Raw genomic sequence first — 27,485 nt, 5'->3', positions numbered from 1 at the left:
ACCCTGTCTCGAGGGAAAAAAAAGGGGGGAGGAGGGGACTGTTTCCTCACAGTTCCAGTATAGCCAGAGCTACACAAAGAAGCCCTGTCCTGAGGGGAGAAAGGGGAAGGGTTTCCCTGCCAGTCTTTCCTTGGGAACATGCTTCCTGCCTGTCCTTAAGGATGAAGCTCCTCTGACTGGCCACTTGGTGTTTCAGGAGGTCAAGCACCATCCTTGGGATAAGACAGAGAGGACTTACATAGGCCAGGTCATCTCCCCCAGGGCTACCAGAGCTGAATTAGTTGCTCAAGTACACACAGCTAGAACTGCCAGTTGGGGTCTGACCATATCACCTTTCACCCGGAAGTGACGCCCAGCAGCTGGGATGGTGGCAGCCAGGTGCAGACCTGAGTGTGTTGTTCTGTCTTCCGAGAGGCCTATTACAGGACATTCCCCCAGTGTAACGTAGCCTGCAGAAAGGGACTGTGTGTAAACAAACACGGCTTAAAGGTCACCTTGGTTTCCTGTTTTAAAATCCGCATTTTCAACGAACTGCACACACTGTGAACCCCCCCCCCACACACACACACACCACCCCAACACTCCCACTATGTCACTAAGGAAACCATTGCTTTTCATCATCTGGAGTTAATCTGATGGAGCGGTCCTCCTGTCGGGCCATTGAGGGTGTCTCCTCTCTTCCGCTCTTAGTCCCCACGGGCCCTTTTGCACATGGTAATTATGTACTTGGGATGAGTTTCTAGGAGAGAAATGACTGCAAACAGACTCTACTCAAGACTTTTGGTCCTCACTGCTGACTTGCTTTCAGGAGGATGTTGTTAATGTTCAGCTTTGAGGAATGGCTGGGGATCCTCTCCCAGTGGGCCAGGCTTCCCTAGAAGGCTGATGTACTCAAGGTCATCATGTGTGAGGGGTCGTGTGAGAGGGGCCATGTGCGAGCGGTCTCGGGCTCAGTGCTTCCTTGCCTGCCCCCTGCTTAGCTGAGCACAGGATGGCCATTCTCTGAAGATGACCTCAAACCCCAGCCTTCTTGCTTTACCGGAAACCCCGAGAACTTGTTAATAAGAGCAGTTCTGGGAATGAGACACTGGGTCAGCTCCGTTTCCCAAGTCAACTCCCTGGTTCTCTTGCAGATTTTGGATTCCGTGACTTATGAATGTCTTGTTTTCCCCTCCTTTGGATTTCCATGTCAAAGCCCCGGAAGGCAGGCTGGCCTCTGGTCTTCAGGTCAGGTCTCAAATGAGCCCGATCTTCTTTTCCTTTGAGTTTTTCTTCTGTCTCTTCTTCATTCTTCCCTGCCCTTCCCCTTCCAACTTTTTAAAAAATGGGGTGTTCTTATATAGCCCAGGTTGACCTCAAACTCACAGCAATTTTCTTACCTCAACACCCCAAAGTGCTTTGACTCCAGGCACGCACTGCCATGACTCAATCTTACTTTTCTTTTTTTTTTTTTTTTTTTTTTTTTTTGGTTCTTTTTTTTTTTGAGCTGGGGACCGAACCCAGGGCCTTGCGCTTCCTAGGTAAGCGCTCTACCACTGAGCTAAATCCCAGCCCCTCAATCTTACTTTTCAAATTAACACTGTCACTGCTGTCCATACCTTCCCAGGGACCAATCGGACAGTGCTGAGTAGAGGAGGAGGTCACATCCCTGGCACCTCTTGGCCTTTCCTTATCCTGTGTACCGGGGTTTCTCAGGAAAGGTAGTGTGACCTTTAGGGAAGGGGACACAGAGACAGCACACTCTCTACATGCTACTCAGTCACGTGGACCTGGCTCATGGGAGGCCTCCTTGCTAGTCTTGAATTTACGATTATTTCCAGGTACTAAAAGCAGGGGCTGTGCTGGTCAGTGGTGGTGCCCGCTTTTTATCCCAGAACTTGAGAGACAGAGGCAGGAGGATCTCTCTGAGTCTGAGGTCAGTTTGGTCTACAGAGCGGGTTCCTGGACAGCCTGAGCTACACAGAGAAACCTTGTCTCAAAACAAACAAACAAACAAACAAACAAACAAAAAACAAAGAAAGGCAAAAAGAAACATGAACTATGCAGTAGAGGTCGAGGGTATCAGAATCATTTGGGAAGCCCTGAGCAAACACAGAGGACCTTTGACGGATCATCTGATCAGAGACCCTGAGATAAACTCCAATCAGCAAAAGATAGATAGATCCCCAGGAATAGCTTGATTTTCTCCCGGTCTTTACGTCCCTGGATAGGTTATTTGTACCCAGAATTTAGAACACTTCCCAAGTTTAAGAACACTCGTTTAATCACAATATGCATCCACAAACACATCTGTGCAGTCTTCCTCAGAGGTCGGAATGCCCACAGTGGTGATGAAGTATACCAGAGACCTGGCGCTTAGCGCGCTTTCAGAGGTAAACAGAGCCAGGCCCTGCTCCCCTGCTAGAAGCCTCTGGCTGGGCCAGGTTCAGTGTAATGCAGAGCTGCTTTCAAATCCTGTGCTAACTAGGCAGGATGCAATGCGGGGTCTGTCCCTGATGCTGTTGCTGGGCCAGGCCCATGGTTCCCCAATCCCCTATCACCTGGGACACCTACACGATGCCCTCTGTGCGCTTGCTCCTCCAGACCACCAGGGCAGTCACGAGCAGTGTGACCGTAATGGGGAGCACAATGAAAGGGCAGAGGATGCTGTTGGGAGGGTCCCGCAGGGCCCTGCCGGAGACCGGGCACTTGCTGAAGTAGCGGTGGTGGACAGCAATGAAGAACTTGTCCACTTCTGGATTGGGCCAGAAACAGCCAATCTTGTTTGCCACGAGCTTGGTGCAGTGAGTGAGCTCCCCATAGCTCCTGTGGATACAAAGAGAAGCCGTCAGGAGACCCAGCTGGGACTCAGCCTTCTCTAGCCAGAGGCAAAGCAGTCTTCCCAGAAGCTAAGGCCTCAAGGCAGAGCTCTGGCTCTGGCAGGTGAGGATCCTAGATAGCTCACACCAGTGCCAGAAATCCAGCTATCCGAAGGTGAGGCTCCCAGTGCCTGCTATGACCTCAGGCCATAAGACTGGGGACCAAGCTGACAAGCCCTGTGGCCATTCATGCTCCTGTTAGCAGCCTACCTAAGGTCCTCGCTGAGCTGGTCACCTCATGACTCAATGACAGTTGGCCATCAGTGGGGAAGCAGATGTCGTGGGCCAGGATCTGAGGGAGACCTGCTTGCTTGGTCAAAGTCCTCAGAGTCCTTTCATATTGATTGATTGGTTGCTTGCTTGGTTGCTTTGGTGAGTGTGTGAGAGATATCACATGTTTGTGGTACAGGTGGATGCCGGAGAATGACTTGCAAGAATTGGTTGTCTTCCTATGACGTGGGTTTTGGGGGATTGAACTTGGGTCTACAGACTTGGTTGCTTGGGTCTTTACCCTCTTGAATCATCTCAGCAGCCCTAAGTCTCATGCCTTCTGTGAAAACAGTCCATAGAGGAGCGGTGGGATCCATGGCTCCCAATATGGCTCGGGGGCGGTGGGGGAGGGCAGCTGATCGTCTTGGGACCATCCATAAGTGTGTTAGACTCCTTATTTGTAACTGTGTATAACACGTGTGTGTGTGTGTGTGTGTGTGTGTGTGTGTGTGTGTGTGTGAGAGAGAGAGAGAGAGAGAGAGAGAGAGAGAGAGAGAGAGAGAGAGAGAGAGAGAGAGAGAATTTGACAGGCTAGTGTTATCTGGGAAGAGGAACCTCAATTGAGAAAAAGCCTCCATCCAGATTCCCTGTGGGCAAGTCTGTAGGGTATCTTCTTGATCGATGATTGATATGGGTGGGTTCAGCCACAGTGGGTGGAGAGTGACGCCAGCCCTGGGAAGGTGGTCCTCACTTGTATAAGAAAGCAGGCTGAGCAAGGCATGGAGGGTACACCAGTCAGCAGTGCTCCTCCATGGTTTGTTCTTCAGTTCCTGCCTTGAATGCCTGCTCTGACTTCCCTCGGTGATGGCGAGGGTAACCTTAGAGTTGTAAGCCGAAAGAAACCCTTTCCTCTCCCAGTTGCTTTTGGTCATGGTGTTTTCATCACCACACTAGAAACCCTAACTAAGGGATCAAGCCAGACCGCCACCATCTGTAAGAGATCATCCGTGCCCAGAGTGACTGTCCTCGAGCTGCCTGCTGCCTGTAGACATTCCCTCCAGGAAGAGGAGGGGGAGGGTCGACAGACCCCATCTGTCCATCCAGCCACTTCTTACAGCATCTTGTATGCAATTTCTCCCTGACTGTCCATGGGGACAGCAAAAGAAAGTAGGGTCTATTGGAGGTGGGGAGGTGAGGAAGTGAGGAGGTGGCTCGGTAGGTAAAACCTGCTGCGCAAGCATGAGGACATGAGTTAAGATCCCCATGCAAAAGCCGGGCACATCAGTGTGTCCCTGTAATCCAGCACTGTGGGTGTGAGGGACGGGGGCGACAGGCAGACCAGGGCCGAGAGGCCAGGCCAACCGGTATAATTGAAACTGCAATCTCCAGGCTCAGTGAGAGATCACTACTGATTTAATGACAGTCCCCATGGGCACCTGCTCCATCCTGCCAGTCACAACTGCCTTGTAGATACAGAAGCAGAGGACACTCACTTACCCAAGAGGAGCTTGGGAACCAATGGGGTTGGATCATTGAGAAACCCAGAGTGCTAGCCATGTGGCCCATTGTGACTTCTAAACCCCCAGCCAGTAAGATTTGGGCTCAGAAGTGGAGAATGAGAGGGGAAAACATGTGATATTGACCTCTGACCTCCACATGTGCATTCACAGGCAAGTGTACCTGTACACACATGTGTACACATGCATATACCAAACACACACACATACACACGCACATATGTATGAATGTTCACATGCATGTTCACGCATGTGTGCGCATGCGCGCGCACGCACACACACACACATATGAATGTTCACGTGCATGCTTGCGCACATACACGCACACACACAAACACACACACACATGCATGCACACACACATGCACGCGCACACACACACACATACACACACAGTGAGAAAGACCCAGAGAACATAAGATGGCCCATTGCTCTTTCCAGTTAGGGTATACAAGTGCAAGCATTCCATTCTCACTGAACAACCATAAAACCCCACGCTTGCTGGGGTTCCTCAGAGTTGGGCTAGAGAGCTCCAGGTCACCTGAATTTCATGAGTGAGCACAGAACTGTCACCAAGTAAAGGAAGAGAAGACTACTCAGAGAGAGAGAGGGGGACCAGCTCCAGGTAACAACTGACAGCCCCCAAGTTTGGGCCTGTATGGCATTGCTGGGGCCTGAAACTGGCAGGGCGGCTGGCTCTCTAGTTCCCTGTGATAGAGGTTCCACTGGATGCTGGTGATAAGGATGGGGAGGGCCGGGGACAAGCACAGCACCCCACACATTTCCCAAGTCCTCTTGGAGCAGCAGTAGCCGTTGCCCTCCTATTGTGGACATAGCACCCCGCACCATGCCCAGTAGAGGTTTTTCTAATATGGGGGTGGTCAGGAAACTCGGTAAAAGCCAGCTGCCCTGCTCTGCCTCAGTTTCTTGGCCTCAGACATGAGGCAGAGAGCCACTGTTGGAGATACCATGGCTGAGGGCACTGGCTCACTTAAACTGAGGCTGGATGGTGACAGAGATCTCTTCCATTCCTTAGTGACTCTGGCAGCAGTCGATCTGTGCTGTGGACAGATGGGACACTTCATGCCATGACACAGGCAGCCAGGTGTTATGTAGCAATTTCCTCTAGAGCTAGAAGCTCATTGAGACACAGGACATTCAGGGCTGGAAAGACGGCTCAGTAGTGGCGGCTCAGTGGTCAAGAGCACTTGTTGCTCTTGCAGAGGACCCAGGTTCATGTCTCAGTACCCATGAGGTGACTCACAACCATTCATAACTGTAGTTTCAGAGGATCTGATGCCCTTTTCTGACCTCCACGGGCACTGCATGCATACGGTACACAACATATATGAAGGCAAAACACACATAAAATAAATAAATCTTAAAAAAAAAAGTTTGGAAAAAGGAGGCATGTGGATCTCTGTGAGTTTGAGGCCAGCTTGGTCTTCAAAAGCAAGGCTGGCCAGCACCAGCACTAGCAACACAGTGAGACCCTTTCTCAATATATATGTATGTATGGAGGAGAGAGAGAGAGAGAGAGAGAGAGAGAGAGAGACAGAGACAGAGACAGAGACAGAGACAGAGACAGAGACAGAGACAGAGAGAGAAAGTTCTAAAGGACTCAGGAAGTCCTTGAAACCGACTAGACACACTCAGTTCCTCTGTCCCCTAAGTTACATAAGCTATAAAGCCTGCCCAGAAGACTCAGCCCAGGCCCAGAAGAGTTAAACTGCCTAGAAGTCCCTCTCTGACCTGTCAAGCTGCTTCTGAGTCACACAGTGAGCTCCGAGGATGCAGCCTTCCTGAGTCAGCACCGACTCTGGGTGGGCTTTTGGTAACGCAGCTGCCTCTGACTCATCTATGCTCTTGAAGTGACCCTTCACCTGGATTCCTGCACGTGACCCCAATAAACTTCTTTCCCCCCATCGAACTGGAGTTTGGAGCCATCCATACATTGGCCTGTCCTTGTTCTTCTATCTGGGGTGAGTAGGTGTTTGTGTAGCATCTCCACAGGAATCACAGGACAATAGGGGACAGTTGGAGGCTAAAGGACTCTTTCTCTGGGCCTGTTCCCTGAAGACAGCAATGACAATTCATTTGCAGGGGGATCTAAAGCCTATGGGGCACGGACCACAGCCACTGAAATCCTTAATCCAGCTCAACTCTTGACAGATGGACTGGAACCCCTCCTAGCCGACTGCCAGAGGAGGCCTCTCTGGTGATGACAGCACTTGCTTCTGAGCATACCCTACCATTGCTGTGTGCCACCGGTCCCTCGTCACAACCTCCAAAACAACGGGGTAACTAGCCTACCTTAGGGTGGGGCCTTACAATGATGACTGGTCTACCAAGAAAGGAAGGGACTACACAGACAGATGGGGTCTTCATCCGGGCTGGTCGCCTAGAGAGTCAGGGGTCTGGGGGGGGTGCACAGTTTTGTGGTCACAGCACTTGCGAAGCAAAGGAGGCCGAATGGAGAGTCCCAATTCAGCCTAGAATACTCAGGGAGACCGTCTTTAAATGGGGAAGGGGGAGAAGCAGGAGGAAGAAGAGAGGGAGGGAGGAAGAAGAGAGAGAAGCCATGGCAGGAAAGGTTACTGGGATTAGAACACATCAAAGATCAGACTGTTGAGCCCTCGCTGCTTTTTCAGAGAACTGGGATTCAATTCCCATCACCCACATGGTGGTGCGGCACCCTCATGTATCCGGGCCCCAGGTATATATATGCTGTACATATGTGTGTGTACACAAATGCAGCCAAACAAAGTGAACAGATCTCATGTTTAAAGGGGCACTGTTGCTGCACCGCATGGCAGACGGAGGGGTCGGTGGGATGAAGGGCAGGTTAGGAAAACTTACACAAACTGAAAGACAGAGAGGAAACGCCAGAGAGGCATGGCAGCGGGGTCTGAGAGCTGTGGGCGCATCGTACCACCATGCGCTATAAACGCCAACTTGTCCATCGGTCCCAGAAGCGGAGTGGGACGCAGCAGGAGAGATATTTGAAGAGACAATGGCCCGAGACTTGTCCCAAATTAATGAAAGACATTAAATTTAAAAAAAAAGTCAAGGTCAGAGAACCCCAAGAAGGGTTAAAAACAAAGCAGTGGCAACCAACGAATACACAGAAGCTACCAAGCATGCACCACAGCCTCTGGGGGAGTCTGGGTCATAAAACCACACGGAGGGCTAGGAATGCCTATGGGAACTGATGCTGACTTCCCTCCAAGGCTAGGCAAGCCCGAGACCGTGGGCCAAGCAAGTCACATTGCTGGCAGCCCAGAAGCCAACACTCAACATCCGTCAAATATGGGAACAAGATAAGGGCTTCTTCATTTTCATTTTAAACAACAAAAGCAGCTCGGAGAGTCCGCAGGCCTGCAGTTTACAGAAGGTTAAAGTTCTTCAATCAGAAGAGAGACCAAGGAGGACTCTGGATCCATACCAAACAGTGCAAAGCCCCAAAATGGTGGCAAAGAAATTAAGACTGTCTTTTCTTACTTTAATCTGGAAAGTCCATCAAGGGAGCAAAGGCCATATATCAGCTCTGAGGAGACCGTAAGATGCCTGAGGAGGCATCTAAGAGGCTCTTTTGTTGAAAGTAGAGGCTTTCCAAACCCAGGTATTCCCTTACCCAGTGTATCCTGTGGCCTCTAAATCACTGGGCCAGTTTGTCACAGGCCTCCCCAACCCGCAGCTGCCTGTGTGTCAGGGACCCTGTCCAGAGCATCTCCCAGCCCACATCAGTGGTGATGCGGATGAGACACAGGAAGGGAGAAAATGGCCTACTCCCACTGCATACTGGCGCTGCAGTGCATGGTCTTTTCGAGTAAGCAAAAGCCCCTTGGTTTAGTTAGAAAACACACATGGGAAAAGCCATAAGAAGTTGGGACAGCCTGGATCTCATCCCAAAAGACTCCAACACAGCAAGTATTAAATGTCTTTTTTAAAGTCAAAGGCCATGTTCGGAACTGACACTGATTAACTGAGCACCGGTAGTGTAGACTGTCCTTCTCTACTCAAACCCAGAGATGGCTTTGGCGACAGAGCACCCAGAACAATGTCCTCTGTAGCCTGGGGTGTCTCTGGCAAGAGGTGCCTTCCCTTTCTCAGCTAATCAGAATAGTTAGGAGTCCCTGATTCTGGAAGCCAGGTCACCACAGACTACACTCTAAGGCTGTCTGGGGCTGAGTGTGTGGCCTGCTATTCTGGGACCAGGGCTCTCTCTTTGATACATTAGCCTTCTAGATTGAAGCCACCTATGCCTAAAAATATCCACAGTGCAGGGATGGTGCCCATTGGATCCCACTTGTTTATGCAGAAGCGACAGCTGAGGTTTTCTGTAACAGCTGTGCATGTTCTGTCAGTCCAGACGAGATAAAAGGATTCCCCTTGGAGGGTGGACATGCTTCTGCTAAAAGAACACAGAGATGGCCAGAGGACTCAAAATAGTTAGGAAGCGTGCTCTGGCTCTAACTCCCCAATTTTCAGTTCTCATGTAACTGAATAATTATCCTTTTTTGGCTAGGACTTGCTATTCTGGGCCCCTAAGCAAACTTTGCTTGGAATGTTCTTGAACAGTGGGAGTTTTCCAAACGTCTGGATCTCGAGTCATGGCTCTGGGCTCCTCGGTTCGTGGCTGCTGACTTGCTGCCCACTATTGTACTTGGTGAGGGTGCTCCTCTGGGGATACCTTGAGGTCGCAGTTGTCCCCCTTCTGACTCCAACTTCCCCTAACATGGGATATCTGAGCCTGTGTCCGGGCACCCATTAGATGGGATTGAGTCCTGCTGTCCCCTCTTCTCTCAAGTAACCCTAAGGACTTCATCTCGCATGTCCATGTGTTGGTGGCCTCACCTTAGAATGAGGGTCACTCCCACCCCCAAGTGGCTGGACGGTTCTAATTAAGTGGAGTTAAAGGACAGATGGAATGGCACTTCAAAGCCACAAGTTTTCTCCTTGCCTCTTCTCTGACAACCACTAGTGTAAGGCTGACTGAGTGTGTTCTGTGTCCTAGAAACTACTATCAAATCTGACTAATAAGGGGCATCTAATTCCTCAGAAACCCCAAGGAGAAACCCTTGGGACCTGGTTCACTGTCTTGGCACTAGCCTTTGCCTCCCATTCCCAGGATGGTCACAGCTTGGAAACTCTAGCAGCTTCTAACACTGTTGGGGCAGGATGCGATCGATGCTATCCCACCCCCAGCTGACCCACTTGGGGCTAGCCTCAAGAGCCTGGCGAGATGCCATCTGACACGGGTTGATGGAGAGGGTGTGGGAGCCTACAAACATGCAGACAGAGGTCCATGGCTGGCTGACTACGGATTTCTACTGCAAATAGAAATGACTGGTGAGTACATTAGAAGTGCTCTTATGCAGAAACGTATGCTGAAACAAAGGAAGCCAGGTAAGGAGGGACACCAATAATCCCAACACTCAAGAGGCCAAGGAAGGAGGATCCCATGTTCAAAGCTGTACTATACTACATAGGAATAGCCTGCCTTTAAAAAAAAAGTCACAAGACATGGGTTCCATTCCCAATATTGTATAAACTAATCCTGTGGTCCATATCTGTAATCCCAGCACGTGGGAAGTGCAGGCAGGAGGGTCAGGAGTTCAAAGTCATCCTTGACTACATACTGAGTTTGAGGCCAATGTGGGCGGCCTGAGACTCTATCTCAAAACAAAACAAAATGTATGAAGTGTGGAGAAAGGCAGTAAGGTGCAAACGGAGGTCAAGATCATGAAGGCAGAAACTGGCACACGGTAAAGGCACTTGGTGGGGCCTCTCCTATGAAGACAACTTTCAGAAAGAATTGTAGGGTGCAGGCAGGCACATCTTTCCATGAAGATGCTGAACAGAGAGAGTGGATTGGTCCATGGGGCAGCCTAAAGCCTGCAGATCTGGGGGAGTGTCCCTGTGGGAGAGTCCTCCTCAGGGGCTCTTCCCAATGCAGGGACAGTTGGCTGCTTAGTATACAGCATTTTTATGGTTGCGTGGAAGTTTATTTTAGGAAGAAAAGTGCACCAAAGGCCACTGCATTTCTAATCAGTGTCTCATTTCTGGGACAGCAGAAAGTGGGCAGTGACATATCACATGGGACAGCCTCCTTCCTACTTCTTGGAACTCTCTGTGGCCTCCCGGGCACTGTCAGGACTAGGGCTGTCTGGGATGGGGGCAGGGCAGGGCCCTGTGGGTAGGGTGTGAACTGCTGTGACCCTCCCTGGCAACTGGGCTCTGGTTCACTTTGGATGTCTCGGCATCCTTTCCCCATTTGCACTGTGGGACCTCTAGCAAAGTCCAATCTTGGTTAGCCTGTTCAGAACAGTCCCCATAAAAGCAGAGGGGAACAAGAACAGAGGGCCAGACAGGCAGGAAAGCAGGCCTGGAGGCGGCTGCAGGGCAGCACAGAGGGACACAGGCACAGGGGCATTTATAGCACTGGGGCCAGAAATCCCTGTGTGTGTGTGTGTGTGTGTGTGTGTGTGTGTGTGTGTGTGTGTGTGTGTGTGTGGTGGGATGGGAGTATGATAGATATACACATCTTCCCATCTTCATAGAGGAGAGGGTTTTATCATGCCTCCAAAGTTTAGCCCAAAAGTAGTGCAAAATGAATGCAAAATATTAAGAGCCAACGATCTTGTCAAAAGTCACAGGATCCATATTAGGCAGCAGAGAAAGTCAACAAATTCCCAGGATAAAGTCATAAGACAGCATTCCTTCGCTACAATATTGAAGACTGAAAGATACTTTTGAAGAATGCATGCTGCAGAAATGAAAGGTGACAAGCAGTTCCAGGGTCACCAGGAGTTAAAACACTCCCTTAGAGGCAGCCACGGAGATACAATGACACTGCATGCATGTAAAAGTTAATGAAATCATCTCCAAAGTGAATTCTGAGAAAAACATATTTGTAAATTATTATCTTATAATACAACAGCAAGCAGAAAGTCAGGAGCGGTGACGCACGAGCCCTGTAATCCCTAAGGCAGAAGGATCCCTAGGAGTTGGAGGCCAGCCTGGGCTACCCAGTGAGTTCAAGGCTGTGTGGGCTATGTGCAGAGACTTTGTATAGAAGAAAATCACCAAGTATCCAAATCAACACTTTAAAAAGGGCCTGTGGGGGCTGGAGCAATGGCTCAGAGGTTAAGAGCGCTGACTGCCCTTCCAGAGGTCCTGAGTTCAATTCCCAGCAACCACATGGTGGCTCACAACCATCTGTAATGGGATCTGATGCCCCTTCTGGTGTGTCTGACAGCTACAGTGTACTTAATAAATAAAATAAATAAATCTTTAAAAAAAATACCATTTCCTTCCTTAAAAAAAAAAAAAAAGGCCTGTGAGGCCTGTGAGAGGTGCTCAGTGGGGACAGGCCCTGGATCTGCAAGCTGGCAACCCACATTCAGTTCCTAGCAGAAAAGTGGAAGGAGAGAACAAGACCACGAGGCTGACCTCTGACCTCCACACGCATGCTGTGGCACTTGGACACTTGCGCTCTCCTCCCCCACAGCATCCCTGCACCTGTGGGAGGGGGTGTGTGTGCATTTAAAACCATAAAAAAGAACTTACTGATGCATTAACTACAATAACGTGGATAAGAAAACTCAACAGCTCTTCTCTTCCTTCTTTCTCTCATTCACTCTTTTTCTCTGTGTTCTTGCATGTTTCCAGCCAGCCTCTCTTTCTGCCCTTTCTGTTCTTTTCTGTCTCCTCCTTCTCTGCCCTCATGGCTCTGCTCTACCCCTTTTCCTGGTCCTCATTCCTTTCCCTCCCACCGAGGTGGGAGGTGGTTCATGACTTTAGTCCCACCACTGGGAGGCCACCCTGTTCTACACAGTTCCCGGAGAGCCAGGGCTACACAGAGAAACTCTGCCTGGGATTGGGGGTGGGGGGTGTGGGCAGGTATGATTCTGAAGAGCCTAATCCAGACAGACAGACAGACAGACAGACAGACACATCAAGTATAAAGCCAGTAAGTAAATGAGAGTGAGCATCGAGTTAACATGTACACAGTAAACCATGTGCTGTGCACTGGGGCTGCACACTTTGAATCCCAGCGTCCAGATCCAGGGCAAGTATATCCCTGCAAGTGTAAAGCTAGAAGCTAGTCCGTCTTCATTCTGAGACTTTGCCTCAAAAAAGAAAGGAAAAGGAAGGTAGGTAGGAAGGAGAAGTGCAGAAGGCCTCCGTAAAGCACCCACAAACTTCATCTAGCTGCACAGAACACATTGAAGTTTGTCATCATAAAACCACACTTCAACCTGTCAAGAGAGAAAATATCATTTGATGTTGAAAAGCTTTTGATACAAATTCACCTCTTCCTTTCCACCACCACCTCCTCCTCCTCCTCCTCCTCCTCCTCCTCTTCCCCCTACTCATTATTTTTTGAGACAGAGTCTTATTATGTAGTCCAGGCTGGCATCAAACTCACGATCTTCTGCCTGGGCATGCACATCACCCTAGCCCACGGTTATTTTGGAGACCTCCTCTCCCTGTGAAGAGGTCCTTTCCCTCAGCAAGCACCTGCTTCCTTGTGGTGTCTGAAACATCCAATCAATCAGGAAGGGGCCTTCTGGATGGTGGTTACCACCTATGGTGGCAGAGCTCATGATCCTCAAAATAGATGGCAGGGGCTTTCTGCCGTGGATGGACAGAGGCTGCTCCCCTGCCTGCAAAAGTCTAGCTCGGTACAGCACGGTCAGGCATTGAGTGAACAGCTAGGGCTACCTGAGCGGTCAATCTGCACAGAAGGTCTGCACTCCAGTGCAGAACAACACAGCACCCAGCTTACTGGTGATGCTCAGACAAGCCAGGGAGAGGCCCGGTGCTGCAGGAGGCAGCAGATAACAGGGCACTTTCCCAAAGATTCTGGACAGAGGTATGAGGGAGTCTTGGTAATTGTTGGATTAAAGCACTTCGTCACTTTCCTAGGCTAGGGGAGTGTGTGTGTAGCACCAGTGGGATCTGAGCCAGCTGTGTCTGAGTGTCACACGGAGTGGCTGGTCCCCTGGGATGTGCGGTGAGGGGGGGGAAGGGAGGAGGATGCTTCACAAGGGATCCCTGGCCATGTTGTGCCACTCGGAGGGCAGCTGAGTGCTAAGAGGTCTCTATGCTCTGCCAGCCTGCCAGTTCCACCAACCCTGTGGCTGGCAAGTGAGGATTTTAAGATGACGTTGCTTAGAGCTGTGTGTTGCTTAGAGGCTTCTGACATTGGAGCAAAGCCATTTCCAGGCAGTACAAGGGTGTTGTTCAAGACGAGACAGCATGGGTGAGGTTGCCAAGACTCGGGTCAGCAACCAGCAACTGCTCTACAGGCCTAGTATAGAACCTGTGCCATCTGAAGTGACTTCCCTCCTCATGTGTGCACATGACACTCGCTGACCACCGCTGGGCATCTCTTCTCTCTCAAAACCGAAAACAGGAACAAAGATGGGAGAAGGAACTGTGGGGGGCGGGGGTGTGTTCCAGTGGCAAGGAGGAGACTCCCTGCAGCATGCTGGATGCCCCACCCAAATCGTGCAAGCGATCAGAGGGTCAGAACAATGATAAAAATAGCGTCTGAGACTCCAGCGCCCACCAGAGGGCACCACTCGCTATAGCCTTCAGGCCTAGGAGAGGAGCCCTGGGGAAGCCTGGGGTTTCTGTGTGAGCACCTGATCTGCATTGGTGAGTCCCTCCAACTCACCAACCTATTGGAAATGCAGCCCACACTCTGCACACTCAGAGCTGGGGTCCTCTCTTTGATCCCAGGAGAAGAAAGATCTGAGGGTGGGGGTGGAGGTGAGGGGACATCAGGAACGTGTCTCTCAGAGGGACAGTTTGACACATCTGTGGGCCACATTGTTTGGAGAAGACTGTCCCCCTTCTTCACAGGGCCCTGGGCTTGCTCAGTTAACAGAGTTTGCTGTCATCCACCTCTGCAAACGATGTCATCTGGGTGACTGCTGAGCTGTGATGGAATCGCTACTCTGACATGGCCGTCTGGGATAATGGTCCCAGAGCCCCTGAGGGCCTCCACTGTCCCCACACAGAGAAACGCCCAGCCAAGGGGACTGCTACAATCCAGACAGCCTGCATTTTGTTCTTAACATTTCCGGGGATTGAGACACAGCTTGTAGGAGAGTGTGGTACAGTGATGGCATACACTCTAGCCTAAACCCTGGGCCAGGGCTCCTCTGACTAAAAGGTGGTCCTAGCTTGAATATTTGCTCCTCTCCTGAGCCTCAGTGACCTCCCAGGCTTCCATAGCTAAATCCAACCTGTAGAGAGGCAGGATCCAAGGCAATGGGGATGTGGAACGAGGTAGATGCCAGGATCCAGGAGGGATGCTGAGGCCGAGACAGGCCAAGTCCCCACCACTTGGAATGCATGGACACCCTCATGTTAACTAAAGGCATATGAAATGAGGCTTAGGTTAGGGTCTCTAATGGCCGGCTTGTGCACGCATCATATGTCTGAGATGGCTTAAGGCTTGCCTGCCTTTCAGAAGGCAGGAACTCTGCTCTCACAGCGGGCTCACTCCTCGCCTAGCTTTGTGGCAGTAGGCGTATGTGTTCCCTCTACAGACCAGGGGACTTGGTGAGGAGACCTGAAGAGAGATAAACGGGCGAGTGCAGAGCTGGCTGCACCAGATGGCTTTTTCTCTTCCTTCCATGAGGCTCCCTCCTCTGTCCCCTGAGAAGCCCCCTCTGTCTTGGCACCATGCCCCCCCGTCCCTCTTTCTCGACCATTCCCACTCCTCAGGCTCCAGGCCAGAGAGGCGTCTGGCCACCTCTGCCAGGCTGGGAGGAAGAGAAGTTTCTAAATCCATCACTGGCCCCACATGCAGCTGGCTCTGGCACAGATGCAGCCCGTCACTGCCAAGCCAGCTCCCCATGGAGAGGCCCCACCAGGAAGGTGGGCACAATGCCACTCCTGAGAACAGGCCTGGTCAGGAACCAGCTCCCGGAGCTGTGAGATGAAGCAGTGTTAACATTCAGCAAGCATCCAAGGCGAAGTCACAGGCTTCTTTGCCAGTGCTGGCATCAGGGTCTGGACAGGGGGGGGTTGTTCTATGTCAGTGAGCCCAGCCCTGGGGGCTGTAGACACAGGGCACAGTGGCTGATCACTGCGGCACAGGGGACATGAATGTAATCTACCAGAGAGCTCCTGGGACCCCCCTAGCCAAGAGAAGCTGACCTTGTGTCCTGCTGAGTGGGGGTAGGGAGCAGGATCTATGCTCAGGCAGGGTAAGGCCCAACAACTCCCACACTCCGGGGACATGCATGCATCCAAGCCTGGGATTAGGCGTGACAGCCGGGATGCTATATTTGGATACTGCCATCCAGGGTTGGTGTTGTCCTTACAAAGCACGCAATGGTGGCTGGAAGGAGGGGGCTGTCCTCCTCCAGTCTACTCTCCATCTCAGCTTCCAGGCAGCCATCCAAAGCTTGCCTCTCCACATCCCTTTCTTCCCAAGACACTGTGATTCTTCCTGTGGCCAGCGGCCTTACAGGGCCTATCTGCAGGGCTTCCTGAATGGGTCCTTGAACTGTCCTCCCTGCTGTACCCCTGCACCGGACGACCCATCACACCAACTCACTGTGCCACTTATGTCCCTCCTGTCCTAACCCAACCTCTTCCAGGGGATTAGAGAAAGGGGACGATCTGGAACATTCTACTCCTGCAGCGTCCGCTCTCAATGTGACTTTGAGATAGCAAGTTACCATTCACAAAGCCTCAGCGTTTGCAGCTTTAAATGGGTCTAGGGGTTGCTTGCACTGACGACCCCCACTGAGGATCCCTGCTCCCTGGGTTTTACGCTGTCTCTGGTTTTACACTACTTGTGATGCAGCCTTCTACCTTTTGCTAACTCGAGGGTCACTGAGACATACCAGCAGGTGAGACCATCTATCTCAGGACTTGACACCGAATTGGCTGCCACAGACGTAAGAGGCTTCCGTTGTCAGGTGTGTAAGGTACCAGACCAGTGTGAAGGACATAAAGAAGGGACTTGCCTGGGCTCTGATCCGAGGACATAAACTCATTCCGGGAGCTGGGCAACCCCAGTGGGACAGCATGTGCGTCAAGAATTATCAGTCTAGGGGTTGGGGATTTAGCTCAGTGGTATAGCAAGCACAAGGCCCTGGGTTCGGTCCTCAGCTCCAAAAAAAGAATTATCAGTCTAAGTCGAGAATGGAAGCATTGAGTCAGGAACCTACCGGTGCTCGCTGTATGTGCAGAAACCCTGACTAGCTGGATGAAGGGACCGTTCTTGAAATTTGGTACAAGAGACTGGGAGGAAGTTATGCCTGAGAGAAACAAGAAGGAACTTGAAGATAAAAGCCCCCCTGAAGAAAGGACAGCAGTGGTGGTTTCTCTATAGCCTTTAACTTCCTGTCTCGACCTTGCTGCAGGCAGGAAGCTGGTGGCATGAGGCTGGGTGCTGGTTAGGAGTGGTGGGCTCCATTGCCACCTGCTATCGGGTTAGATCCCAAGGAAGAACGTGGGCTCCTCTAAGGGGCTAGCTGATACAGCTCCAGGAGGGCAAAGAAAGCCAGCCCTGCTTAGTCCATGTGTCTGCCACATTCCCAGAAAGTAGTTGCTGAGCTGAGTCAATCATTTGTCTCCAAAGCCCTCTCTATTAGACCCTTACCTAACTTGTCAGTGGATACCCAGTCCACACAGCCATGCCACACTGGCACCTCAGCCCCTGCAAAGGTCTCTGTCTGTTCCGCCTTTGAACATGCTAGGCACAGTGGGCAGCTACTGTCCCCACAGGAAGGGAGAAGCTGTCAGCTTCAGGGAACATCTCCATCATTCAAAACCATCCTGCTCGTAAGTCTGGGTCATAGAATAGCTGCTATGTACCAAAACCCATAGAACCTCAGACTCACCTGACTTGGGGGCTTTACTCCCACCCAGGGCCAGCTGAGGAAGGGGACTCAGGGCCCTGAGTTCTTTATCTACAAGTGTCCACTATACAGGTTCCAGGCTCTGCTTGTATCTCCTTCCTGGCTGTGTCTCCAGGGAGGTGTCTTTTGAAATGCTGCCACCCCTTGGGTCCTGGAGTCATAAAGACCAGGCAGAGCTTCCACTGTGTCAATGCCCCAGGTGGCCAGCCCTGGTTCCATTTGGCAGCAATGGTGGCAATCAGGTCTGCTGAGGGTAATTGTCCTCAGATCCAGGGAGTGGCAAAGGTCAGCTCTTGGCACCACAGTGTCAGCTGACAGTCATTGCAACATCCACCCAGGAAATGTTTTCTACAGAGCGAAAGGCCAGAAATAAAAACAGAGCATATGGAAGAATGCAACCAGAGAGAGGGTGTAGCGGCTAGGAGAGAAAAAGTGTACCTGTGGCCAAAGGCTGAGTGGGGCACAGTCCCTGAAAACGAGCAAGAGGTGGAAGAAGATGTTAGAGCTGCAGAGATGAGACCTAGGAGCTGCTACACAGGCTGTTGTCCCTGTAGTTGAAGGGAAGCCACCATTGTAAGGGTTCATCAACACTTTAAGCTGAAAGCCAGGCTTCCAGCCACATGTCCATCAGTCAGTCAATCAACTGTAATTGCTCCTCCACCTTCTCAGCTAACATTGACACCAAAGACAACAGAACCCAGAGAGAGGTACTTCAGAGAACATGCAGGCTTGTTACCCGGCCAAGCTGTCATACACAGAGGCAGCAGGAAGCACCTTAGGCAATCTGAATTCTGTGAATGTCTTAGATGCACAGATTATTTCTAATAACAGATTGCATTTTAGGAATCTGTACCAAAGGGAGTGAGGGTGTTAGAAAAATAATAAGACACGTGTAAATTAACCAGCCCATCTGCAAAAGCGAACAAAAGCTGGATCAGAGCCAGGGTTGCCAGGATGAGAGGGCAACTTGACGATGTGATGGTCCAAGAGAGACACAGTAAAATAGTCAAACCAAACACCGAGAACACAGAGGGAGGGGCTGATTTTAGAACATATAACTGTAGGCAGTGAGGAGTGAGTGGGAGGGGAAAGAGAGATGAAGGGAGAGAGAGAGGGAGGAAGGGAGGATGGAAATCAGAGATTGCCGTTTTCACGGAGAGGGACCCAACCTGTATGGATTGACAAGAAAGTAAATGTGAGCATACACGTGCCTGTGATTCACACATCTGGGTTGGTTGGGTGAAAATTAGCTTGCCAACGTTACAGTCTCACTTAAGAAGAGAAAACACATCGCATCTCAACAATGGGGAAGGGAAAACAGTGGAGAGAGAGGGGGGAAAACGCCTGAGAAGACGAAAGACAAAGTGCCTAAGGGAGCGAAGGGCACACATCCCTCTCCTCGCAGACGCCTTTGAAGGAGGCCCGTTGCCATCCACCATGGATGAGGAGACGTACTGTGCAGGAGACGTACTGAAAAGGGGAACACAGAGGACCGTCAGAGAGCCAGCAGCTGAAATGTCAGCTGCCACTGTCCGTAGGAGACGAAGCATCACCGCAGTTGAAGCTACGTGATCCTGCGACAACAAGGGTTAGGTGGCAGCCTTGACAGCAGCAGGTCATCTGTGGCGTGCCCAGAGCAAAGCGAGAACACGCATGCGATGCCTGACTGAAAAGTGAGACAGAGATTGAGAATTGAAGACTAATATCCGGCATTACATCCAGAAAGTGGAGCTGTTGAGGTCAGGGACGGTGCTCACACTTGTTCCAGGAATTAAGAGCAGAAAGCCGACTTCACAGGCCAGTGTGCCTGGGTTCATGGATGATCTTCAGGTGGGAGCCCACAATGAACCTCAAGAGAAACACAAACGCTAAACCTACCTGCCCTGTCTCCTCTCTCTACAGCAAGAGATGAACCTAAGAACTGAGTGTGTGGGCAGGGGGGTGGCTTGGAGGTAGAGAGCTTGCCCACAGTGTGAGAGGACGAGGACAGAATTAGAGGGGAGAGCAGAGAAAACTGGGATCTATGAGGATTAAGTTGCATTTACCTAACGAAAGTCAGGAAAATAGTAGACATACTAAAGGACAGACAAGAAGACTTCATAAAGAAAATATGGCAGTGCCAACCAATCAAAACAAAAGAAGGGGGGATATAGCTTTAAATGCCTTTACTATTACTCAAAAATAAGAAACTGTAAACAGAAGGGGGAAACTAAATCTTAGGAAAAAAATCGAAAGAAATCTTCGTTCATGTGTGTATATGTATGTCTTCACAGTGTGGAAGCCACAGTTAGATGTCTGGTGTCTTCCTCTCTTACGGTCTACCTTAGTTTTTGAGACAAGGTCTCTCACTGAAACTGAAGCTAGAGGTTTGAGCCTGAGTAGTGAATTATGGTTTGAGGATGGGCAGGGTGACAGAAACCAGTGGAAGGGATACCAGCTACCACCTCTGTCCACCCAGCTATCCCCCACAACACACAAGATGCGACACCAGGTGCATGTGTTCTCGCTCACCACAGAGTCTCAGAAGGCAGCCTGGGAGGAGGCTCACGGAAGCCCAGTGTGAGCACCAGGCTGCTTCAGTCTGCATAGCCTGGATGTCTTAGGAGCTTTCTGGGCCAGTGTCAGGAAACAATGTGTCCACAGGGAAGCAGTATCCAGTTACATCATTGGATACATTCCACCTGCTGGCCTTCCACATGGTGGGAACGGTTCTGTGGCGTTCCAAGTCTGAACTTTTACTTTTGGACACACCGTACAGCAGCACTCTGCCTCTGAGGTTTTAAAACAAGGCAGCTGGAGATGACAACCACCCACAGGAGTGGCCACCATGCCTATGGGGTACTACGCCTTAGCCATATCCCCCACAAGGAAAGATGCCCAGGAGTTGGGACAAAGAGGGGCCAGGAATGATGTGGCTGCTATTGGGCATAAAGGAGTGGCTATCAGCACCCCTTCAACAACCTCTCTGGGGGCGGAAGAAGGAAATAGGGTTCCCCTCCCTGCCTTCCTATCCCAGCAGGCTAGCTCCACAGATCTTTGGCTCTGGGAATCTTTGAGGGAACTCACCTCAGAACAGGCATTCAGTGTTCAGTGAGCTGATCCCAACTGAAATGCTATTTCAGCCCGTAATGGCATCCTGTCACTCTCAAAATGAAGACAGTTCCTTCAGTTTGTGGACTACAGCGAGAGGGGTGTTTGCTGACCGGGTTAGGATGGACCTGGGCGGGGCAGACTGTGAGCGGCTGACCTCAGCTTGGTACTAGTGTTTTACCCTCTGGAACATACCACCAGCTATTTCTATAGCTCCAACTAGTTGTCACCTTGGAGGGAGGTAAGGGTTTTTCACAACTTTTACTTGCCAAAGGGAAGCACAGCCTGAAAGATAGTATGGTGGTGGGCAGGAAGTAGCCTTGGCCTAGACAGTGCCTGCTTTAGATCCTGTTGCCATTTTAGAACCTTTGGAAATCTAAGAAGCACTTTTGCTCTCGGTTCCTGTTGGAATTCAAAACATAGGCAGCTCCTCCAGGACACTGGAAGCTGAGAGAGTTTCCTGTCTCAACTCTCGTCCTGGACACGCAGAGGAAGCAGTGTACTCCAGTCATAGCAGGACAGCCATCAGGACTAAGCAAGACAAACGGGTCATTGCTCCCTGCCTAAAACAATTATTTAAAATGGTCTACTTCCTACTCACATCACAGGATTCTGTGTAGCCTTGCATGGCAGATCTTAGATATTTATCCTTTTGTTAACCAATGGCATGGCCACCTTTACTCCTGGGGTCCCAGGAAGACTTACCCATGACCCCGCAGCTCCTGGGAAAGTCTTTATGGCTCAGATTGGGGGTCAGCAAACTAGAGTTACAGCTCTGGGAAGCAACCTGGAGTCCTAAGTCTCAGACTCTGACGAGTCCTTAGAGAACTGGGCCCCTGGAATGCAGGACAGAGATACTATGAGGGGTCGGGGTGGGGGGCAGATAGGGCCTGCATTTATAAATGCTAATGGCTTAATGCAGAAAGAAGACAGGAAGGTGAACAGTGCTCTGGGGTGCTACTGAATTCTGGTGACTGTGCCATGGCAGATGGCATCTAGACTGGCATCTTCCTGTCTTTAACATCTTCGTCCCACCTAAGATGACATCTCAGAGCCCAAAGCTGTTAGCCAACTGTGCTGCTTGGATTTTTTTGTCAGTTTGTCACAAACTAGGTCATCAGGGAAGACAGAACCTCAACCGAGCAAATGCCTCTGACAGATTTGCCCATAAGCAAGCCTCTGTGTGTGTGTGTGTGTGTGTGTGTGTGTGTGTGTGTGTGTGTGTGTGTGTGTGTGTGTGTTTCCTGATTAATGACTGATAGGGGGCCCAGTCCACCGTGGGTGGTGTCAACCTTGACAGAAGGACCTGGGAGGCATAAGAAAGCAAACCGAGAAACCACGAGAGGGCAAACTACTCTTCCACTGCCCCTGCTTCAGTTCCTGCTTCCAGGTTCCAGCCTTGGCTGGGTTCCTGCCCTAATTTCCCTGATGATGGACTATATGCTGTAAACTGAAATAAGCTCTTTCCTCTGTGCCGCTTTCAGTTGTGATCTTTATTATGGCAACAGAAAGCACAACAGGACACAAACTTAGTATTTCTTGTGAGGTGAGAAACCAGCCAGTTTCTTTGAAAAATTGAAGACGGTACCGTATAGTCCAGCTGTTCTATTTCTCATTTATACAGACATGAGGTTCATCTGTGTTCACATGTGCTCTGAAGCCCTGGTCACAGCAGCTGAGACACAGAGAGAAGCTAACTGTCCATCATTGGGCAACTGAGTAAATCACAACCTCTGTCTCTCTGTCTCTCTGTCTCTCTCTGTCTCTCTCTGTCTCTCTCTGTCTCTCTCTGTCTCTCTCTGTCTCTCTCTGTCTCTCTCTCTCTGTCTCTCTCTCTCTCTCTCTCTCTGTCTCTCTCTGTCTCTCTCTCTCTGTCTCTCTGTCTCTCTCTCTGTCTCTCTCTGTCTCTCTGTCTCTCTCTGTCTCTCTGTCTCTCTGTCTCTCTCTGTCTCTCTCTGTCTCTCTCTCTCTCTCTCTCTCACACACACACACACACACACACACACACACACACACACACACACACGGATACTATTCAGCTGTCAGGAAAAAGTAAGGACTGCCATTTTTGACCGGGATAGAACTGAATCCTTTAGAGAGGGACGCCAGGCACAGAAAGAGAAACACATGACCTCTCTCATACATAGAATCTCACACTGGCCAGCAAGACAGAGGAGAATAGGGGCTCGTGATCAAATGGTGGGTGGACAGGACAGGGAGGAAAGGGGAAAGATTGGAGTTAAGTAACTGAGAGGAGCAAGGAATGCTGGCCTGAGGTTCAGAGAGAGAGAGAGAGAGAGAGAGAGAGAGAGAGAGAGAGAGAGAGAGAGAGAGAGACAGTACTGTTTAATGTTTAAAGACAGGGAGGAATGGTTTTGAATGTTTTCATCGTAAGCTGTAAGGATAAGTGCTTGTAACAGGATGTTTAACCTGACTTTAAACATCACACAAAGTGCATGTGTATCAAATGTCACACGGTGCCCATCTGGCATGTACTGGTTTAAAAATTAGGTTAGGGCTCACAAGATGACTCAATGAGTAAGGGCTCCTGCTACCAAGCCTGATGACCTGAGTTCTGTTCCTGGAACCCTCATGGTCTCAAGAGAGAACCAATGGCAGAAGGTTGACCTCTGACATCTATCTATAAATGGGTTGTGGAGTATTTGCTTCACACACAATAATAATGATACATAAAAATTTTAAAGTAGGTTCAAAAGAGACAAAGCACCTACTTTCTAGCTGGCTCTGGAAAGTTCCAGATCCTTCTGTTGTTTTTGACCTTCTCTCTCTCCCAATGCTCGCAGTGAGGTAGTGAGTTTCCCATGACACTTTTTCCATATTCTTTCTACCTTCCCCAGCTAGATAAGATTCCCAGTTAATACACTAGATGACATTATGTTTCCGTTAGCAGACCAGGGCTATGGTTTAATGAGATAACTCTACTAATGACAGTTCTCAGCCCAGCACACCTCGAGGTCACATTCTTCCTGGGTGCTGCTGACCTGGAGGTGCCCTGTGCTGCCCCCAAGGACTCTGGGTTATCTTGAACCTCTCTTCTAACAAGCATCCTGACAGATCCCTCAGCTCCCCCAGGAGATAACAAATGAGAAACAGAGGGGGTCCCAGTCAAAGTGGAGGACTGCTGTGGAGCTAGTGTGAGGACTAGGCTTGCAGGTGACTTTGCTACATACCTTGCTTGGTACGTGTTGGCAGCACTCAGGGCAGAGCTGAGAGGATGGCCACAAATTCAAAGCCAGCCAGCCTATATAGGATGCTCCGTGTCAGCCTGGACTACAGAGTAAGGCTGTATCAAAAAACAAAACTCAAAATTGCTGCATAGCATGACCATGCAAAAATCAAATCAAGCTACAGGGTGAGGTGAGTCACTCCAGCAAGCCTTCTGCTTATGGGAAAGCATCCTGAGTGCTATTGGCTGTTCTGTGCTGTCATTTAGCAAGTTCTTGTCTCTGAGATGCACATAGCTGGGTCCCCCCCATTGAAGTTTGTGTTCATGTATGTGTATATGTGTGGGCGTGTGTATGTGTGTTGCTTGGGATAGAGCCTAGGTCCTTCCAGAAACAGGTACGTGCTACACCACTTAGCCACGTCCCTGTGCCACAGAGTACTTTGAAAATATTCTAATGGCCTCTCCCTCCAGGCAGGGGTCTTTCTCCGTTTTGACCTGGCTGTAGACTATCTGGGACACTCAGAGATCTGGCTGGTTTGAAATCATCCCAATTCTCCCAGTGTGTCATTTAAACGATGCCTCTCAAGCCGCCAGTTGAAGGACAGACTTTGCAATAAGTGAAACAATCAGGGAAAAATACAATTTGATTCTTCCTTTGCATCTGTAGGGATGAGCTTCAGCCTGGCGTAGTTGTAACTGCAGCCAGCAGAACCATAGACGCTCAAAGAAAAGCCAGTGTAAGGAAGGGCTTTCTAGCCTTGATTTGAATTCAGACATGAGGAAGAGTGACAAATCTGACTGGATGTTAAAAAAAAAAAATGCATGTTGCCGGGCAATGAGACATTTGCCACAGGAAGTGGGTGGGAATAGAGAACTAGGAAACGGATGGAGGGCAGGGAGAGTGCAAACTTCACCTAGTGTATACACATGGCCAGGCCCCGGACCCGTTTAGTAAGTCAAATACTAGTCGGGATGCTGCTGTGGGAATCTGGGGAGAGTGCATAGCATACATGATCAGGAGAGTAATCCTGGGGAGGGGAATGGGCCTTACCTGGTCCATGAGAAGAAACTCAATCCTGAGACACAGAATCCAGATATGCAAGCCCAACTGAAGAGATTCTCAGTCTGCTGCCTGCCTCACGGAGTCTGCCAAATTCTCCAACTGTGTAGGCCAATTCTTTCGTGTGTGTGTTGAAGGGTTAAAAATTTCTAAAAGTAGGGTTGGGGATTTAGCTCAGTGGTAGAGCGCTTGCCTAGCAAGCACAAGGCCCCGGGTTCGGTCCCCAGCTCCGAAAAAAAAAAATTCTAAAAGTTAGTCATGAACAAAGTCTGGACATGCCTGAAAGAATTTGAGATAGGGCCCCAAGGACACCGGCCATCAGGAGCCACCCCCTTTCCCTTCCCTTCCCTTCCCTTCCTTCACTCCCTAGAATGAGTCATCCCTCTGCTGAGCGAGATAAGCCACCTTGTCCATATTGTTAAGATGCTAGACTGCTTTGCTGATGCAATTCCGCGCCAAAAGTAACTGTGCACCCTTTGTATTAACCAATTATGTGTAACCGAGCGAAATCCCCTGGCTTTCCCTATATAAGCTCCTGCCTAGAGAGGCTCGGGGTCGACTCCTCTATCTCCTGCGTGGGATACGTGTCGGCCCGAGATCTCGTTAATAAAACTGCCTCTTGCTGTTACATCAAGACTGGCTACTCGTGTTTCCTGGGGCTCCCCAACCCGCGACTAGAGCGAGAGTCTCCCCAAGTTTGGGGCTCTTTCATATGTGTGTGTGTGTGTGTGTGTGTGTGTGTGTGTGTGTGTGTGTGTGTGTGTGTGTGTGTACCACATGTTGTACAGGTCTCTGAGGAGGCCAGAAAAAGGTGTCAGATCCCCTGAAGCTGGAATTATAGGCAGCTGTGAGTGGATGTGGTGAATTTGACCCCTCTAGAAGAACAAGTGCTCTTAACCACTGGGCCATCTCTCAAGCCTTCCAATTCTGTTTTTAAGAACTTATTTTGTTCTGGTGTCTATGTCTCTATATACACATGAACCTGTATGCTTGCCCACACACAGAGGTTTGAACAAACAAGACAGCAAGTGTCTTCCTCTATTGCTCTGCTTTGTCCCTTTGAGACAGGGTCAGTCTCTCATTGAGCCTGTTTTTCCCAACAGCCAAGCCAGGAGTCAGCAAGCTCCAACAAGTCCCCTGTCTCTGTTCCTCTCAGCACTGTGGTTACAGGGGTGCACAGCTGTGTGTGTGTGTGTGTGTGTGTGTGTGTGTGTGTGTGTGTGTGTGTGTGTAGGGAGGTCTTGGAGATCCAAAATCAGGTCCTAATACTTGGCTAGCAAGCACCTTTACCCACTGAGCCAACTCTCCAGTCTCATAAACCAGTTCTTAAAGTCCCTACAAAGAGGGGCTACTCATGTTTTTTTTTTTTTATCTAACCTTTTGTGGTTATACTAGTTCCCTCTAGTCCAGTGTCTGAATGTGTGCACACATGTATGTATGTGTGTGCATAATATGTGGTTGTATTTGTCTGGACTCTAATATGCATATCCAGGTTCCTAAATTTCAGACCCTGATAGAAACAACGGGGACTCATTGGAGAAACAGCTGATTCCCAGCCTGGGACTTAAAGATAAACTTGGGAAGTCAAGGAAGTGCTCAGATGAGGACCAGTGTTATCAAAGGGCAAACGCCAATTTGAAGTCATGACACACAAGGACCTGAACCAACTGAGGGAGCTCTGGATTAACCCTGTCTACCTGGGTAATCCAGAATGGTCTCTCCACACTATAGCCACTGGGCTCCAATCTTCAGTTCCACCTTCCTGTCACCATGGAATCCACAGGCTCACAGGGCCCAGCGATGAAGGCAGGGACATGACTAGGGCTGTTGCTGTGTGGACCAGAGATCTGGAGCTTTCAGACCAGAGACGACCTGTTGAGATGCTGCCTTGATGTGGACCCTCCCTGCTATAAAACCCCAAGGCTCTGACCATGGTCACCTCGCCTTGGCCTGGTGGTAACCATTCCTCTTTTCACACCCATAGCCCTATACATCCTTGTGCCAACCTGTCCCTGTCTGTCATCCTGCCAGGCTTCTCCTTGCTGTCAGTCTGCACAGATGAGCAATCACTGAGCTATGCGGGGCAGGCGGTGAGTGCTTTCCCTCAGGGCCCTACTGTGTCTTCCCTGGATCATAATAAAAGCAACTTTCATTTAAATACAAACTGCTCAGCTGAGGCTGAAAGCCAATTAGCCCTAAGAACAGGCTGTGCTGATTTTAACAACCTGTCCCTTCTCCTTTTCCAACTCCCGATTCATTCCTCAACGCAGCAGAGGCCAGATGTCTTCAAGCAGCCGAGTAGGGCAGAGTAAGAAGAGGTTGGATAAGAACCCCAGCTGGATCGCACCGTACCCTGTACAGTTTGTCTGAGGGCGGGGTTCGGACATTGTGCTGTAATGATTGGTTTTAACTGTCAACTTGACACAACCTAGAATCACTTGGGAACAGAGTCTTAACTATGGTATTGTTCAGATCAGGTTGGATGGGGGCAGGGGTTATCTGGGTTGTTAATTGATAAAGGAAGACACAGCCCACCGTGGGTGGCATTATTCCCTAGGCTGGAGGTCCTGAATTGTATAAGAGTGGAGAAATTGAGCAAGTGAACATGCATGTGTTCATTTCTCTCTGCTTTGGCTGGATCTGACGTGGCTAAGATGTGATGTTCCC

At 50.1% G+C, this 27,485-nt stretch overlaps 1 protein-coding gene across 1 annotated transcript in view; it reads right to left on the bottom strand.

Moving 5' to 3' along the window:
- Positions 1-2,240: 2,240 nt before the first annotated feature.
- Ramp1 (receptor activity modifying protein 1) overlaps positions 2,241-27,485 on the bottom strand; it is a 48,398-nt gene continuing 23,153 nt past the window's right edge. The window contains exon 3 of the mRNA XM_032901622.1: positions 2,241-2,805. Within this exon, the coding sequence (XP_032757513.1) occupies positions 2,550-2,805 (256 nt within the window). The 3' untranslated portion in view covers positions 2,241-2,549. The remainder of the gene's footprint in view (positions 2,806-27,485) is intronic.

This window comes from Rattus rattus, chromosome 4, assembly GCF_011064425.1.
Source record: "Rattus rattus isolate New Zealand chromosome 4, Rrattus_CSIRO_v1, whole genome shotgun sequence".
In the NCBI taxonomy this organism is placed as follows: Eukaryota; Metazoa; Chordata; class Mammalia; order Rodentia; family Muridae; genus Rattus; species Rattus rattus.
Note: the sequence above shows the minus strand (reverse complement) of the source record. Positions and strands in the feature narration are given on the sequence as shown.